We start from the raw sequence: 16,091 nt of genomic DNA, 5'->3' as shown, positions 1-16,091 counted from the left end.
ACGGGGGGGCCTAGTGAATGACCTGCAGAGAGCTGGGACCAAAGTAACAAAGCCTACCATCAGTAACACACTACGCCGCCAGGGACTCAAATCCTGCAGTGCCAGACGTGTCCCCCTGCTTAAGCCAGTACATGTCCAGGCCCGTCTGAAGTTTTCTAGAGTGCATTTGGATGATCCAGAAGAGGATTGGGAGAATGTCATTTGGTCAGATGAAACCAAAATAGAACTTTTTGGTAAAAACTCAACTCGTCGTGTTTGGAGGACAAAGAATGCTGAGTTGCATCCAAAGGCCACCATACCTACTGTGAAGCATGGGGGTGGAAACATCATGCTTTGGGGCTGTTTTTCTGCAAAGGGACCAGGACGACTGATCCGTGTAAAGGAAAGAATGAATGGGGCCATGTATCGTTAGATTTTGAGTGAAAACCTCCTTCCATCAGCAAGGGCATTGAAGATGAAACGTGGCTGGGTCTTTCAGCATGACAATGATCCCAAACACACCGCCCGGGCAACGAAGGAGTGGCTTCGTAAGAAGCATTTCAAGGTCCTGAAGTGGCCTAGTCAGTCTCCAGATCTCAACCCCATAGAAAATCTTTGGAGGGAGTTGAAAGTCCGTGTTGCCCAGCGACAGCCCCAAAACATCACTGCTCTAGAGGAGATCTGCATGGAGGAATGGGCCAAAATACCAGCAACAGTGTTTGAAAACCTTGTGAAGACTTACAGAAAACGTTTGACCTGTTTCATTGCCAACAAAGGGTATATAACAAAGTATTGAGAAACGTTTGTTATTGACCAAATACTTATTTTCCACCATAATTTGCAAATAAATTCATTAAAAATCCTACTATGTGATTTTCTGGATTTTTTTTTCTCATTTTGTCTGTCATAGTAGACGTTTACCTATGATGAAAATTACAGGCCTCTCTCATCTTTTTAAGTGGGAGAACTTGCACAATTGGTGGCTGGATAAATACTTATTTTCCCCACTGTAACTCCAAGTCAATAACACTTCTGTGAAATCAAACTGTCCACTTAGGAAGCAACACTGATTGACAATACATTTCATATGCTGTTGTGCAAATGGAATAGACAACAGGTGGAAATTATAGGCAATTAGCAAGACACCCCCAATAAAGAAGTGGTTCTGCAGGTGGTGACCACAGACCACTTCTCAGTTCCTATGCTTCCTGGCTGATGTTTTGGTCACTTTTGAATGCTGGCGGTGCTTTCACTCTAGTGGTAGCATGAGACAGAGTCTACAACCCACACAAGTGGCTCAGGTAGTGCAGCTCATCCAGGATGGCACATCAATGCGAGCTGTGGCAAGAAGGTTTGCTGTGTCTGTCAGCGTAGTGTCCAGAGCATGGAGGCGCTACCAGGAGACAGGCCAGTACATCAGGAGACGTGGAGGAGGCCGTAGGAGGGCAACAACCCAGCAGCAGGACCACTACCTCCGCCTTTGTGCAAGGAGGAGCAGGAGGAGCACTGCCAGAGCCCTGCAAAATGACCTCCAGCAGGCCACAAATGTGCATGTGTCTGCTCAAACGGTCAGAAACAGACTCCAAGAGGGTGGTATGAAGGCCCGACGTCCACAGGTGGGGGTTGTGCTTACAGCCCAACAACGTGCAGGACGTTTTGCATTTGCCAGAGAACACCAAGATTGGCAAATTCGCCACTGGCGCCCTGTGCTCTTCACAGATGAAAGCAGGTTCACACTGAGCACATGTGACAGAGTCTGGAGACGCCATGGAGAACGTTCTGCTGCCTGCAACATCCTCCAGCATGACCGGTTTGGCAGTGGGTCAGTCATGGTGTGGGGTGGCATTTCTTTGGGGGGGCGCACAGCCCTCCATGTGCACGCCAGAGGTAGCCTGACTGCCATTAGGTACCGAGATGAGATCCTCAGACCCCTTGTGAGACCATATGCTGGTGCGGTTGGCCCTGGGTTCCTCCTAATGCAAGACAATGCTAGACCTCATGTGGCTGGAGTGTGTCAGCAGTTCCTGCAAGAGGAAGGCATTGATGCTATGGACCGCCCGTTCCCCAGACCTGAATCCAATTGAGCACATCTGGGACATCATGTCTCGCTCCATCCACCAACGCCACGTTGCACCACAGACTGTCCAGGAGTTGGCGGATGCTTTAGTCCAGGTCTGGGAGGACATCCCTCAGGAGACCATCCGCCACCTCATCAGGAGCATGCCCAGGCGTTGTAGGGAGGTCATACAGGCACGTGGAGGCCACACACACTTCTGAGCCTAATTTTGACTTGTTTTAAGGACATTACATCAAAGTTGGATCAGCCTGTAGTGTGGGTTTCCACTTTAATTTTGAGGGTGACTCCAAATCCAGACCTCCATGGGTTGATACATTTGATTTCCATTGATAATTTTTGTGTGATTTTGTTGTCAGCACATTCAACTATGTAAAGACAAACAAATTTAATAAGATTATTTCATTCATTCAGATCTAGGATGTGTTGTTTAAGTGTTCCCTTTATTTTTTTGAGCAGTGTGTATATATATATACAGTGGGGAAAAAAAGTATTTAGTCAGCCACCAATTGTGCAAGTTCTCCCACTTAAAAAGATGAGAGAGGCCTGTAATTTTCATCATAGGTACACGTCAACTATGACAGACAAAATGAGAAAAAAAAATCCAGAAAATCACATTGTAGGATTTTTAATGAATTTATTTGCAAATTATGGTGGAAAATAAGTATTTGGTCACCTACAAACAAGCAAGATTTCTGGCTCTCACAGACCTGTAACTTCTTCTTTAAGACACTCCTCTGTCCTCCACTCGTTACCTGTATTAATGGCACCTGTTTGAACTTGTTATCAGTATAAAAGACACCTGTCCACAACCTCAAACAGTCACACTCCAAACTCCACTATGGCCAAGACCAAAGAGCTGTCAAAGGACACCAGAAACAAAATTGTAGACCTGCACCAGGCTGGGAAGACTGAATCTGTTGTTTGTAGGTGACCAAATACTTATTTTCCACCATAATTTGCAAATAAATTCATTAAAAATCCTACAATGTGATTTTCTGGAATTTTGTTTCTCAATTTGTCTGTCATAGTTGACGTGTACCTATGTTGAAAATTACAGGCCTCTCTCATCTTTTTAAGTGGGAGAACTTGCACAATTGGTGGCTGACTAAATACTTTTTTTCCCCACTGTATATACAGTGGGGAGAACAAGTATTTGATACACTGCCGATTTTGCAGGTTTTCCTATTTACAAAGCATGTAGAGGTCTGTAATTTTTAACATAGGTACACTTCAACTGTGAGAGACGGAATCTAAAACAAAAATCCAGAAAATCATATCGTATGATTTTTAAGTAATTAATTTGCATTTTATTGCATGACATAAGTATTTGATACATCAGAAAAGCAGAACTTAATATTTGGTACAGAAACCTTTGTTTGCAATTACAGAGATCATACGTTTCCTGTAGGTCTTGACCAGGTTTGCACACACTGCAGCATGGATTTTTGGCCCACTCCTCCATACAGACCTTCTCCAGATCCTTCAGGTTTCGGGGCTGTCGCTGGGCAATACGGACTTTCAGCTCCCTCCAAAGATTTTCTATTGGGTTCAGGTCTGGAGACTGGTTAGGCCACTCTATGACCTTGAGATGCTTCTTACGGAGCCACTCCTTAGTTGCCCTGGCTGTGTGTTTCGGGTCGTTGTCATGCTGGAAGACCCAGCCACGACCCATCTTCAATGCTCTTACTGAGGGAAGGAGGTTGTTGGCCAAGATCTCGCGATACATGGCCCCATCCATCCTCCCCTCAATACGGTGCAGTCGTCCTGTCCCCTTTGCAGAAAAGCATCCCCAAAGAATGATGTTTCCACCTCCATGGTTCACGGTTGGGATGGTGTTCTTGGGGTTGTACTCATCCTTCTTCTTCCTCCAAACACGGCGAGTGGAGTTTAGACCAAAAAGCTCTATTTTTGTCTCATCAGACCACATGACCTTCTCCCATTCCTCCTCTGGATCATCCAGATGGTCATTGGCAAACTTCAGACGGGCCTGGACATGTGCTGGCTTGAGCAGGGGGACCTTGCGTGCGCTGCAGGATTTTAATCCATGACGGCGTGTTGTGTTACTAATGGTTTTCTTTGAGACTGTGGTCCCAGCTCTCTTCAGGTCATTGACCAGGTCCTGCCATGTAGTTCTGGGCTGATCCCTCACCTTCCTCATGATCATTGATGCCCCACAAGGTGAGAACTTGCATGGAGCCCCAGACCGAGGGTGATTGACCGTCTTGAACTTCTTCCATTTTCTAATAATTGCGCCAACAGTTGTTGCCTTCTCACCAAGCTGCTTGCCTATTGTCCTGTAGCCCATCCCAGCCTTGTGCAGGTCTACAATTTTATCCCTGATGTCCTTACACAGCTCTCTGGTCTTGGCCATTGTGGAGAGGTTGGAGTCTGTTTGATTGAGTGTGTGGACAGGTGTCTTTTATACAGGTAACGAGTTCAAACAGGTGCAGTTAATACAGGTAATGAGTGGAGAACAGGAGGGCTTCTTAAAGAAAAACTAACAGGTCTGTGAGAGCCGGAATTCTTACTGGTTGGTAGGTGATCAAATACTTATGTCATGCAATAAAATGCAAATTAATTACTTAAAAATCATACAATGTGATTTTCTGGATTTTTGTTTTAGATTCCATCTCTCACAGTTGAAGTGTACCTATGATAAAAATTACAGACCTCTACATGCTTTGTAAGTAGGAAAACCTGCAAAATCAGCAGTGTATCAAATACTTGTTCTCCTCACTGTATATATATATATATACAGTGGGGAACAAAATTATTTAGTCAGCCACCAATTGTGCAAGTTCTCCCACTTAAAAATATGAGAGAGGCCTGTAATTGAGGAAAAAAAATCCAGAAAATCACATTGTAGGATTTTTTATGAATTTATTTGCAAATGATGGTGGAAAATAAGTATTTGGTCACCTACAAACAAGCAAGATTTCTGGCTCTCAAAGACCTGTAACAACTTCTTTAAGAGGCTCCTCAGTCCTCCACTTGTTACCTGTATTAATGGCACCTGTTTGAACTTGTTATCAGTATAAAAGACACCTGTCCACAACCTCAAACAGTCACACTCCAAACTCCACTATGGCCAAGACCAAAGAGCTGTCAAAGGACACCAGAAACAAAATTGTAGTCCTGCACCAGGCTGGGAAGACTGAATCTGCAATAGGTAAGCAGCTTGGTTTGAAGAAATCAACTGTGGGAGCAATTATTAGGAAATGGAAGACATACAAGACCACTGATAATCTCCCTCGATCTGGGGCTCCACGCAAGATCTCACCCCGTGGGGTCAAAATGATAACAAGAACGGTGAGCAAAAATCCCAGAACCACACGGGGGGACCTAGTGAATGACCTGCAGAGAGCTGGGACCAAAGTAACAAAGCCTACCATCAGTAACACACTTCGCCGCCAGGGGCTCAAATCCTGCAGTGCCAGACGTGTCCCCCTGCTTAAGCCAGTACATGTCCAGGCCTGTCTGAAGTTTGCTAGAGTGCATTTGGATGATCCAGAAGAGGATTGGGAGAATGTCATATGGTCAGATGAAACCAAAATAGAACTTTTTGGTAAAAGCTCAACTCGTCGTGTTTGGAGGACAAAGAATGCTGAGTTGCATCCAAAGAACACCATACCTACTGTGAAGCATGGGGGTGGAAACATCATGCTTTGGGGCTGTTTTTCTGCAAAGGGACCAGGACGACTGATCCGTGTAAAGGAAAGAATGAATGGGGCCATGTATCGTGACATTTTGAGTGAAAACCTCCTTCCATCAGCAAGGGCATTGAAGATGAAACGTGGCTGGGTCTTTCAGCATGACAATGATCCCAAACACACCGCCCGGGCAACGAAGGTGTGGCTTCGTAAGAAGCATTTCAAGGTCCTGGAGTGGCCTAGCCAGTCTCCAGATCTCAACCCCATAGAAAATCTTTGGAGGGAATTGAAAGTCCGTGTTGCCCAGCGACAGCCCCAAAACATCACTGCTCTAGAGGAGATCTGCATGGAGGAATGGGCCAAAATACCAGCAAAAGTGTGTGAAAACCTTGTGAAGACTTACAGAAAACGTTTGACCTGTGTCATTGCCAACAAAGGGTATATAACAAAGTATTGAGAAACTTTTGTTATTGACCAAATACTTATTTTCCACCATCATTTGCAAATAAATTCATTAAAAATCCTACAATGTTATTTTCTGGATTTTTTTCCCTCATTTTGTCTGTCATAGTTGACGTGTACCTATGATGAAAATTACAGGACTCTCTCATCTTTTTAAGTGGGAGAACTTGCACAATTGGTGGCTGACTAAATACTTTTTTCCCCCACTGTATATATATATATATATATATATATATATATATATATATATATATATACAGTGGGGAGAACAAGAATTTGATACACTGCCGATTTTGCAGGTTTTCCTACTTACAAAGCAAGTAGAGGTCTATAATTTTTATCATAGGTACACTTCAACTGTGAGAGACGTAATCTAAAACAAAAATCCAGAAAATCACATTGTATGATTTCTAAGTAAATAATTTGCATTTTATTGCATGACATAAGTTTTTGATACATCAGAAAAAAAGAACTTAATATTTGGTACAGAAACCTTTGTTTGCAATTACAGAGATCATACGTTTCCTGTAGGTCTTGACCAGGTTTGCACACACTGTAGCAGGGATTTTGGCCCACTCCTCCATACAGACCTTCTCCAGATCCTTCAGGTTTCGGGGCTGTCGCTGGGCAATACGGACTTTCAGCTCCCTCCAAAGATGTTCTATTGGGTTTAGGTCTGGAGACTGGCTAGGCCACTCCAGGACCTTGAGATACTTCTTACGGAGCCACTCCTTAGTTGCCCTGGCTCTGTGTTTCGGTTCGTTGTCATGCTGGAAGACCCAGCCTCGACACATCTTCAATGCTCTTACTGAGGGAAGGAGGTTGTTGGCCAAGATCTCGCGATACATGGCCCCATCCATCCTCCCCTCAATACGGTGCAGTCGTCCTGTCCCCTTTGCAGAAAAGCATCCCCAAAGAATTATGTTTCCACCTCCATGCTTCACGGTTGGGATGGTGTTCTTGGGGTTGTACTCATCCTTCTTCTTCCTCCAAACACGGCGAGTGGAGTTTAGACCAAAAAGCTATATTATTGTCTCATCAGACCACATGACCTTCTCCCATTCCTCCTCTGGATCATCCAGATGGTCATTGGCAAACTGCAGATGGGCCTGGACATGCACTGGCTTGAGCAGGGGGACCTTGCATGCGCTGCAAGATTTTAATACATGACGGTGTAGTGTGTTACTAATGGTTTTCTTTGAGATTGTGATCCCAGCTCTCTTCAGGTCATTGACCAGGTCCTGCCATGTAGTTACACATACACATACCCACACATATATATATATATATATATATATATATATATATATATATATATATATCTACAGTGGGGAGAACAAGTATTTGATACACTGCCGATTTTGCAGGTTTTCCTACTTACAAAGCATGTAGAGGTCTGTAATGTTTATCATAGGTACACTTCAACTGTGAGAGATGGAATCTAAAACAAAAATCCAGAAAATCACATTGTATGATTTTTAAGTAATTAATTTGCATTTTATTGCATGACATAAGTATTTGATCACCTACCAACCAGTAAGAATTCCGGCTCTCACAGACCTGTTAGTTTTTCTTTAAGAAGCCCTCCTGTTCTCCACTTATTACCTGTATTAACTGCACCTGTTTGAACTCGTTACCTGTATAAAAGACACCTGTCCACACACTCAATCAAACAGACTCCAACCTCTCCACAATGGCCATGACCAGAGAGCTGTATAAGGACATCAGGGATAAAATTGTAGACCTGCACAAGGCTGGGATGGGCTACAGGACAATAGGCAAGCAGCTTGGTGAGAAGGCAACAACTGTTGGCGCAATTATTAGAAAATGGAAGAAGTTCAAGATGACGGTCAATCACCCTTGGTCTGGGGCTCCATGCATGATTTCACCTCGTGGGGCATCAATGATCATAAGGAAGGTGAGGGATCAGCCTAGAACTACACGGCAGGACCTGGTCAATGACCTGAAGAGAGCTGGGACCACAGTCTCAAAGAAAACCATTAGTAACACACTACGCCGTCATGGATTAAAATCCTTTAGCGCACGCAAGGTCCCCCTGCTCAAGCCAGTGCATGTCCAGGCCCGTCTGAAGTTTGCCAATGACCATCTGGATGATCCAGAGGAGGAATGGGAGAAGGTCATGTGGTCTGATGAGACAAAAATAGAGCTTTTTGGTCTAAACTCCACTCGCCGTGTTTGGAGGAAGAAGAAGGATGAGTACAACCCCAAGAACACCATCCCAACCGTGAAGTGACATGAAGCATGGAGGTGGAAACATAATTATTTGGGGATGCTTTTCTGCAAAGGGGACAGGATGACTGCACCGTATTGAGGGGAGGATGGATGGGGCCATGTATCGCGAGATTTTTGCCAACAACCTCCTTCCCTCAGTAAAAGCATTGAAGATGGGTCGTGGCTGGGTCTTCCAGCATGACAACGACCCGAAACACGCAGCCAGGCAACTAAGGAGTGGCTCCGTAAGAAGCATATCAAGGTCCTGGAGTGGCCTAGCCAGTCTCCAGACCTGAACCCAATAGAACATCTTTGGAGGGAGCTGAAAGTCCGTATTGCCCAGCCACAGCCCAGAAACCTGAAGGATCGGGAGAAGGTCTGTATGGAGGAGTGGGCAAAAAGCCCTGCTGCAGTGTGTGCAAACCTGGTCAAGACCTACAGGAAACGTATGATCTCTGTAATTGCAAACAAAGGTTTTTGTACCAAATATTAAGTTCTGCTTTTCTGATGTATCAAAAACTTATGTCATGCAATAAAATGCAAATTAATTACTTAAAAATCATACAATGTGATTTTCTGGATTTTTGTTTTAGATTCCGTCTCTCACAGTTGAAGTGTACCTATGATAAAAAATACAGATCTCTTCATGCTTTGTAAGTAGGAAAACCTGCAAAATCGGCAGTGTATCAAATACTTGTTCTCCCTACTGTACCTTTAAAAAAAGGTAGGGTCGTGGTTCAGAAAACCATTCAGTATCTGGTGTGACCATCATTTGCCTCATGCAGCGCGACACAACTCCTTCGCATAGATCAGGCTTTTGATTGTGGCCTGTGCATTGTTTTTCCACTCCTCTTCCAATGGCTGTGTCAAGTTGCTGGATATTGGCGGGAACTGGATCACGATGTGGCAAATGTCGATCCAGAGCATCCCAAACATGCTCAATGGGTGCCATGTCTGGTGAGTATGCAGGCCATTTTCTGCTTCCAGGAAATGTGCACAGATCCGTGCGACATGGGGCCATGCATTATCATGCTGAAACATGAGGTGATGGCGGCAGATGAATGGTGCCACAGTGGGCCTCAGAATCTTATCACGGTATCTCTGTGCATTGAAATTGCCATCGATAAAATACAAAAGTGTTCATTTTCTGTAGCTTATGCCTGCCCATACCATAACCCTACCTCCATCTTCAGTTGTGCAAACCGACAGTTTCAACAGCTGTCCGGGAGGCTTGTCTCAGACGATCCCGCAGCTTAAGAAGCCAGATGTGGAGGTCCTGGGCTGGCGTGGTTACACGTGGTCTGCGGTTGTGAGGCCGGTTGGACATACTGCCAAATTCTCTAAAACAACGTTGGAGGCCTATGGTAGAGAAAGGAACATTAAATTATCTGGCAACAGCTCTGGTGGACATTCCTTCAGTCAGCATGCCAATTGCATGCTCCCTCAAAACTTGAGACATCTGTGGCATTGTGTTGTGTGGCAAAACTACACATTTTAGAGTGGCCTTTTATTGTCCCCAGCACAAGTTGCACCTGTTTAATGATTATGCTGTTCAATCAGCTTCTTGATATGCCACACCTGTCAGGTGGGTGGATTATCTTGGCAAAGGAGACATGCTCACTAACATGGCTGTAAACAAATTTGTGCCCAAAATTTGAGCGAAATAAGCTTTTTGTGCTTATGGAACATTTCTGGGATATTTTATTTCAGCTCATGAAACATGGGACCAACACTTTAATTGTTGCGTTTATATTTTTGCTCAGTATATGTAGGCTTGCCATAACAAAAGTGTTGAATACTAAATGACTCAAGACATATCAGCTTTTCATTTTTAATTAATTTGAAAACATTTTTAAAAACATAATTCTACTTTGACTTTATGTGATATTTTGTGTATGCCAGTAACAAAACATCTTAATTTAATACATTTTCAATTCATGCTGTAAAACAACTAAATGTGGAAAAAGTCAAGGGGTGTGAATACTTTCTGAAGCCACTGCACTTGAGCTTGTGTCCTCAAAAGTGAGTACACCTCAGCAATTTATAACTATTTTAACCAGAAAGGTGAGTTCCGTACCTTTCTAAAACTATGCAACATTACCAGTTATTGTTTATGGCCATCTCATGAAACATTATGACGTTTGGCTATATCTATTTAGGCGGAAATCTAAATGTAATCCAATTTTGATCCTGTCAGAGAGTGCTTCCAATGTCCTCCTCATGTTGTGCTGTTTGTTTTCTTGTTGGTTGCAGGTGAGTTCCAAGTGAATAACCGGACAGGTGTGATCTCCACGGCTAAGCCTCTGGATTATGAGACTGTTACCAGCTACGTGCTCAGGGTCCAGGCTGACTCCATGGCCGTGGTCATGGCCCAACTGCGGGTTCCCTCCAAAAGTAAGACGGGGGTATTTAACTGCACATAAGGGGGCTGGGACGCTACATCAAGTATTCGCCTTTCTGGCTAGATACTGTGGTTGACATTGGTATCGTGGTCCTAAGAGGAGTTGACACATAAGATGTGCCCCCCACCCACTCAAACACTTGCACACACTGTTGATAGAGGTTAAATGTAAAATGGAATGGCGAAAGACTGAGCAACATAGTGGAGGTGAAATCATTTTTGGCCCACATCAGAGAAACCATCTTCACCTCTTCAACCGTCCTACTCCCTCTGCTCATTCTTAGCCCTATGCCACATGACTTTACAATTCTGTGCACTGCTGGAAGACAAATGATCTTTGACAGCTCATACTTTTTTACCTAAACTGCAGTGCGGGGCAGGGTAGGGTTGTGCTAGTTTTGTACATACTGTATTTGTACTGTATAAGAAAAACTGTGACAAATAGATATGGAGCAGTGGAGGCTCCTCAGAGGAGGAAGGGGAGGATCATCCTCCTCAGTGAGTTTCATAAAAATAAAAATTGTAAAACATTAAAAATATTATCATTTTTAGATAAAACTATACTAAAGATATTCATTTCACCAAATAATTTATTAAAATACACTGTTTTGCAATGAAGGTATACAGTAGCCTCAACAGCACTCTGTAGGGTAGCACCATGGTGTAGCCGGAGGACAGCTAGCTTCCGTCCTCCTCTGGGTAGATTGACTTCAATACAAAACCTAGGAGGCTCATGATTCTCACCCCCTTCCATAGACTTACACAATAATTATAACAACTTCCGGAGGACGTCCTCCAACCTAACAGAGCTCTTGCAGCATGAACTGACATGTTGTCCACCCAAGCAAAGGATCAGAGAATGTATCTAGTACTGAAAGCATAAGCTACAGCTAGCTAGCACTGCAGTGCATAAAATGTGGAGATGAAGGAGACACAAGAGATTTTGTGATTATTTTTCACTTTCAGTTTCACTTACTTAGCTAGCAAATGCAGCTAGCTAGTTTAGCCTACTCAAACACCCTGCTCAAACAGAGGGATGCTATGTTAGCTAGCTGGCTATGACTATCCAACACAACACTGGAACTCTTCAAAGTCAAGGTAAGCTTTTGGTTTTACTAATTTATTGCCACCGGGGCCCGCCGGTGTAACTGCTAACTGACTATACACTGTAAACTTACTGCATGATTGTAGCGGGTTTACTAACGTGTTAGTTCTATTAGCTATGTTGACTATGACGTTTCTTTAGCTATTATGGTGACAACGATGTAGGCTGTGTGTAGCAGTTATGATATGGGTTGGCTTGGATTTTTTTTTTTTTCTTCGCTTGGTCACATACAGCTGATGTGTTGTGCATTGAAGTCCACAAATGAAGGGAAAAGGTGAGTGGAGGAGAGCTCATAGATGCGAGAAGGAATACAACGTGGCTGCTATGAAAGTGAACTGTGTTGACGCTTGACATGGGCTGTATTCATTCCGCCGATTCTGTTGAAAACCATTTCTTAAAAGGAAGCAAACGGAACGAAAGGGGGATAAACATAACTGAATTTGACCAATAGAAACTCTCGTTTGCAACTGTTGGACTAATGATTATACCCTAGATCAGCTAAATGCAGGCAAGAGTGTGCAAGGCGGTATTGTCTGTCCATGTGTCACTGTCTGTCATCTCAACATTTTCTCTCAACCTGTGTGCACCTACGTTGTAATCTTTCATTCATAGGCTAGGTTGTAGCAACCTCATGAGTATCATGTAGTAGCCTAAACCAATCGATGTTACATTGCACTGGGTGAATGGAACATGAATGACAGTCATCCAATATGCTGTAATAGAAATAAGGCCATGCTCATGAGAAAAAATAAATGGTCCTCCCTCATCTTAAACGGCACTGACCGCCACTGGTATAGAGTGTGTTTACCTGTACTTCAAGCTCTTTTCCTTGAGGACAACATGGCATATGAATGGGAATAGCAAAAGGAGCACATATTTTATTATTTTATTATGAACCTGTGTGTTGGAGTTTTATTTTGCTATAAAACTCCCCTTCCCAACCAACACTTATCTCCTCTAAACTATGGTATGTACTGTAAAGGATTGAACATTAAAGTTGTGTGCACTTGCTGCCCTGTTTGTCTGGATAAAACGATATGCTTCATGACAAAAAATGTGACTGTGTCCCTCCTCTAACTCTGCAGCCAACACAGCCAAGGTGTATATCGAGTTGCAGGATGAGAACGACCACCCGCCTGTCTTCACCAAAAAGTTCTACATCGGTGGTGTGGCTGAAGATGCCAACACCTTCTCCTCTGTGCTGAAGATAATAGTGAGAAAGACCTTCTGATACTCATCCTTATATGAGTACCCCCCCCCCCCCCCCCCACTCACACACACACTAACACACACACGCACATACATACACACTCTACCTTCTTAACAGCACTATCAACAAGGCAGGTCCTACAGGCTCTAGTTTTGTCGCACCTGGACTACTATTCAGTCGTGTGGTCAGGTGCCACAAAGAGGGACTTAGTAAAATTACAATTGGCTCAGAACAGGGCAGCACGGCTGGCCCTTGGATGTACACATAGAGCAAACATTAATAATATGCATGTCAATCTCTCCTGGCTCAAAGTAGAGGAGAGAATGACTTCGTCACTCAATAGGGTAGGCCTATTGAGTTGAAGCAGAGTCACTTAATTTGATTGCATATTTCAAGGGTGATTGCTGAATAGAAGTATATTTTCCAACCCATTCTTGCTCTCAATGCCACTTAGTGGCCCAGTGTTCATTTTATGCACACAAACAAATCTGAACCTTTGTTCTCAAGTGCTTTTACAAACAATATTGAGATTAAGCTAGGGTTGCAAAGGGAGGGCATGTTACCGGTAATTTCTGAAACTTTCAAGGATTGTTGATTAGATGCTTTTTTAATTAATTAATCTATCTTCTCTTGAACCATATGGTCTAGACCAGGGATGGGCAACTGGCGGCCCGCGGACCGCATGCAGCCCTCGGCCCCCCTTTTGTAGGCCCGCGAACCAATTTCCAAAAACTCAGTCGGGGTCTGAACTTACTGTTGAGAGTTAGAATAATAGAATACACAAGGTGCAATTTCGAAATTTGGTTGTGCATCAGTGGTCTAAGGCACTGCATCGCAGTGCTAACTGTGCCACTAGAGATCCTGGTTCGAATCCAGGCTCTGTCGCAGCCGGCCGCGACCGGGAGACTCATGGGCGCCGCACAATTGGCCCAGCGTCGTCCAGGGTAGGGGAGGGAATGGCCGGCAGGGATGTAGCTCAGTTGATAGAGCATGGCGTTTGCAACGCCAGGGTTGTGGGTTTGATTCCCACGGGGGGCCAGTATAAAAAAATAAATATGTATTCACTAACTGTAAGTCGCTCTGGATAAGAACGTCTGCTAAATGACTAAAATGTAAAATGTAATTCACTTACAGTCACTCAATTAGTCCATGTCAGCTAAAAAAAATGTAGATTCCTAAATTAGTCTAGCCAGATATCTAAACTTGTAGTAATCATGGTCAAATTACTGACTGGGGGGTCCCCATTGATTTTGTTAGTCACTTTCACTCGGATATCATATTAAAAACTGCAAACCTTTCTCTCCACCCTATGGCAAAATGAGTAAAATTGCAAAATGTGTAAAATTATCTGTAAAAGTGCACTTTCTTCTCTTCACCCTATGGCAAAATGAATTGCATGACATTTTGGGACAGAGCTGCTTGGCACATATGCACATAGAATACACACAAATGGAGGGTATAGAATAGACTATTGAGGCAACTTCAACTAACAAATCAAACTAACATATACAGTGAGGGGAAAAGTATTTGATCCCCTACTGATTTTTGATGGTTGCCCACTGACAAAGACATGATCAGTCTATAATTTTAATGGTAGGTTTATTTGAACAGTGAGAGACAGAATAACAACAAAAAAATCCAGAAAAACGCATGTAAAAAATGTTATAAATTGATTTGCATTTTAATGAGAGAAATAAGTATTTGACCCCTCTGAAAAACATTACTTAGTACTTGGTGTCAAAACCCTTGTTGGCAATCACAGAGGTCAGACGTTTCTTGTAGTTGGCCACCAGGTTTGCAGACATCTCAGGAGGGATGTTGTCCCACTCCTCTTTGCAGATCTTCTCCAAGTCATTAAGGTTTTGAGGCTGACTTTTGGCAACTATAACCTTCAGCTCCCTCCACAGATTTTCTATGGGATTAAGGTCTGGAGACTGGCTAGGCCACTCCAGGACCTTAATGTGCTTCTTCTTGAGCCACTCCTTTGTTGCCTTGGCCGTGACTTTTGGGTCATTGTCATGCTGGAATACCCATCCACGACCCATTTTCAATGCCCTGGCTGAGGGAAGGAGGTTCTCACCCAAGATTTGACGGTACATGGCCCCGTCCATCGTCCCTTTGATGCAGTAAAGTTGTCCTGTCCCCTTTGCAGAAAAACACCCTCAAAGCATAATGTTTCCACCTCCATGTTTGATGGTGGGGATGGTGTTCTTGGGGTCATAGGCAGCATTCCTCCTCCTACAAACACGGCGAGTTGAGTTGATGCTAAAGAGCTCGATTTTGGTCTCATCTTACCACAACACTTTCACCCAGTTCTCCTCTGAATCATTCAGATGTTCATTGGCAAACTTCAGACGGCCTGTATATGTGCTTTCTTGAACAGGGGGACCTTGCGGGCGCTGCAGGATTTCAGTCCTTGACGGCGTAGTGTGTCACCAATTGTGACTCCACAAACTCCACGAGGTGAGATCTTGCATGGAGCCCCAGGCCGAGGGAGATTGACAGTTATTTTGTGTTTCTTCCATTTGCGAATAATCGCACCAACTGTTGTAACCTTCTCACCAAGCTGATTGGCGATGGTCTTGTAGCCCATTCCAGCATTGTGTAGGTCTACAATCTTGTCCCTGACATCCTAGGAGAGCTCTTTGGTTTTGGCCATGGTGGAGAGTTTGGAATCTGATTGATTGAATGCTTCTGTGGACAGGTGTCTTTCATACAGGTAACAAGCTGAGATTAGGAGCACTCCCTTTAAGAGTGTGCTCCTAATCTCAGCTCGTTACCTGTATAAAATACACCTGGGAGCCAGAAATCTTTCTGATTGAGAGGGGGGTCAAATACTTATTTCCCTCATTAAAATGCAAATCAATTCATAACATTTTTGCCATGCGGATTTTTTTGTTGTTATTTTGTCTCTCACTCTTCAAATAAACCTACCATAAAAATTATAGACAGATCATTTCTTTGTCAGTGGGCAA

General features: G+C 43.7%; 1 protein-coding gene across 1 annotated transcript in view; it reads left to right on the top strand.

The window, feature by feature from the left end:
* Window positions 1-16,091, top strand: part of LOC311129322 (protocadherin-15-like) — a gene marked incomplete at both ends in the record, with an annotated part of 432,090 nt that overhangs the window by 366,594 nt on the left and 49,405 nt on the right. Inside the window, 2 exons of the mRNA XM_084161599.1 lie at window positions 10,654-10,794; window positions 12,992-13,119. Of these exons, the coding sequence (XP_084017725.1) occupies window positions 10,654-10,794; window positions 12,992-13,119 (269 nt within the window). The remainder of the gene's footprint in view (window positions 1-10,653; window positions 10,795-12,991; window positions 13,120-16,091) is intronic.

The sequence above is a fragment of the Coregonus lavaretus genome, assembly GCF_964263955.1.
Source record: "Coregonus lavaretus genome assembly, chromosome: 1".
NCBI classification, from domain to species: domain Eukaryota; kingdom Metazoa; phylum Chordata; class Actinopteri; order Salmoniformes; family Salmonidae; genus Coregonus; species Coregonus lavaretus.
This window is presented reverse-complemented; position numbering and strand designations above follow the sequence as displayed.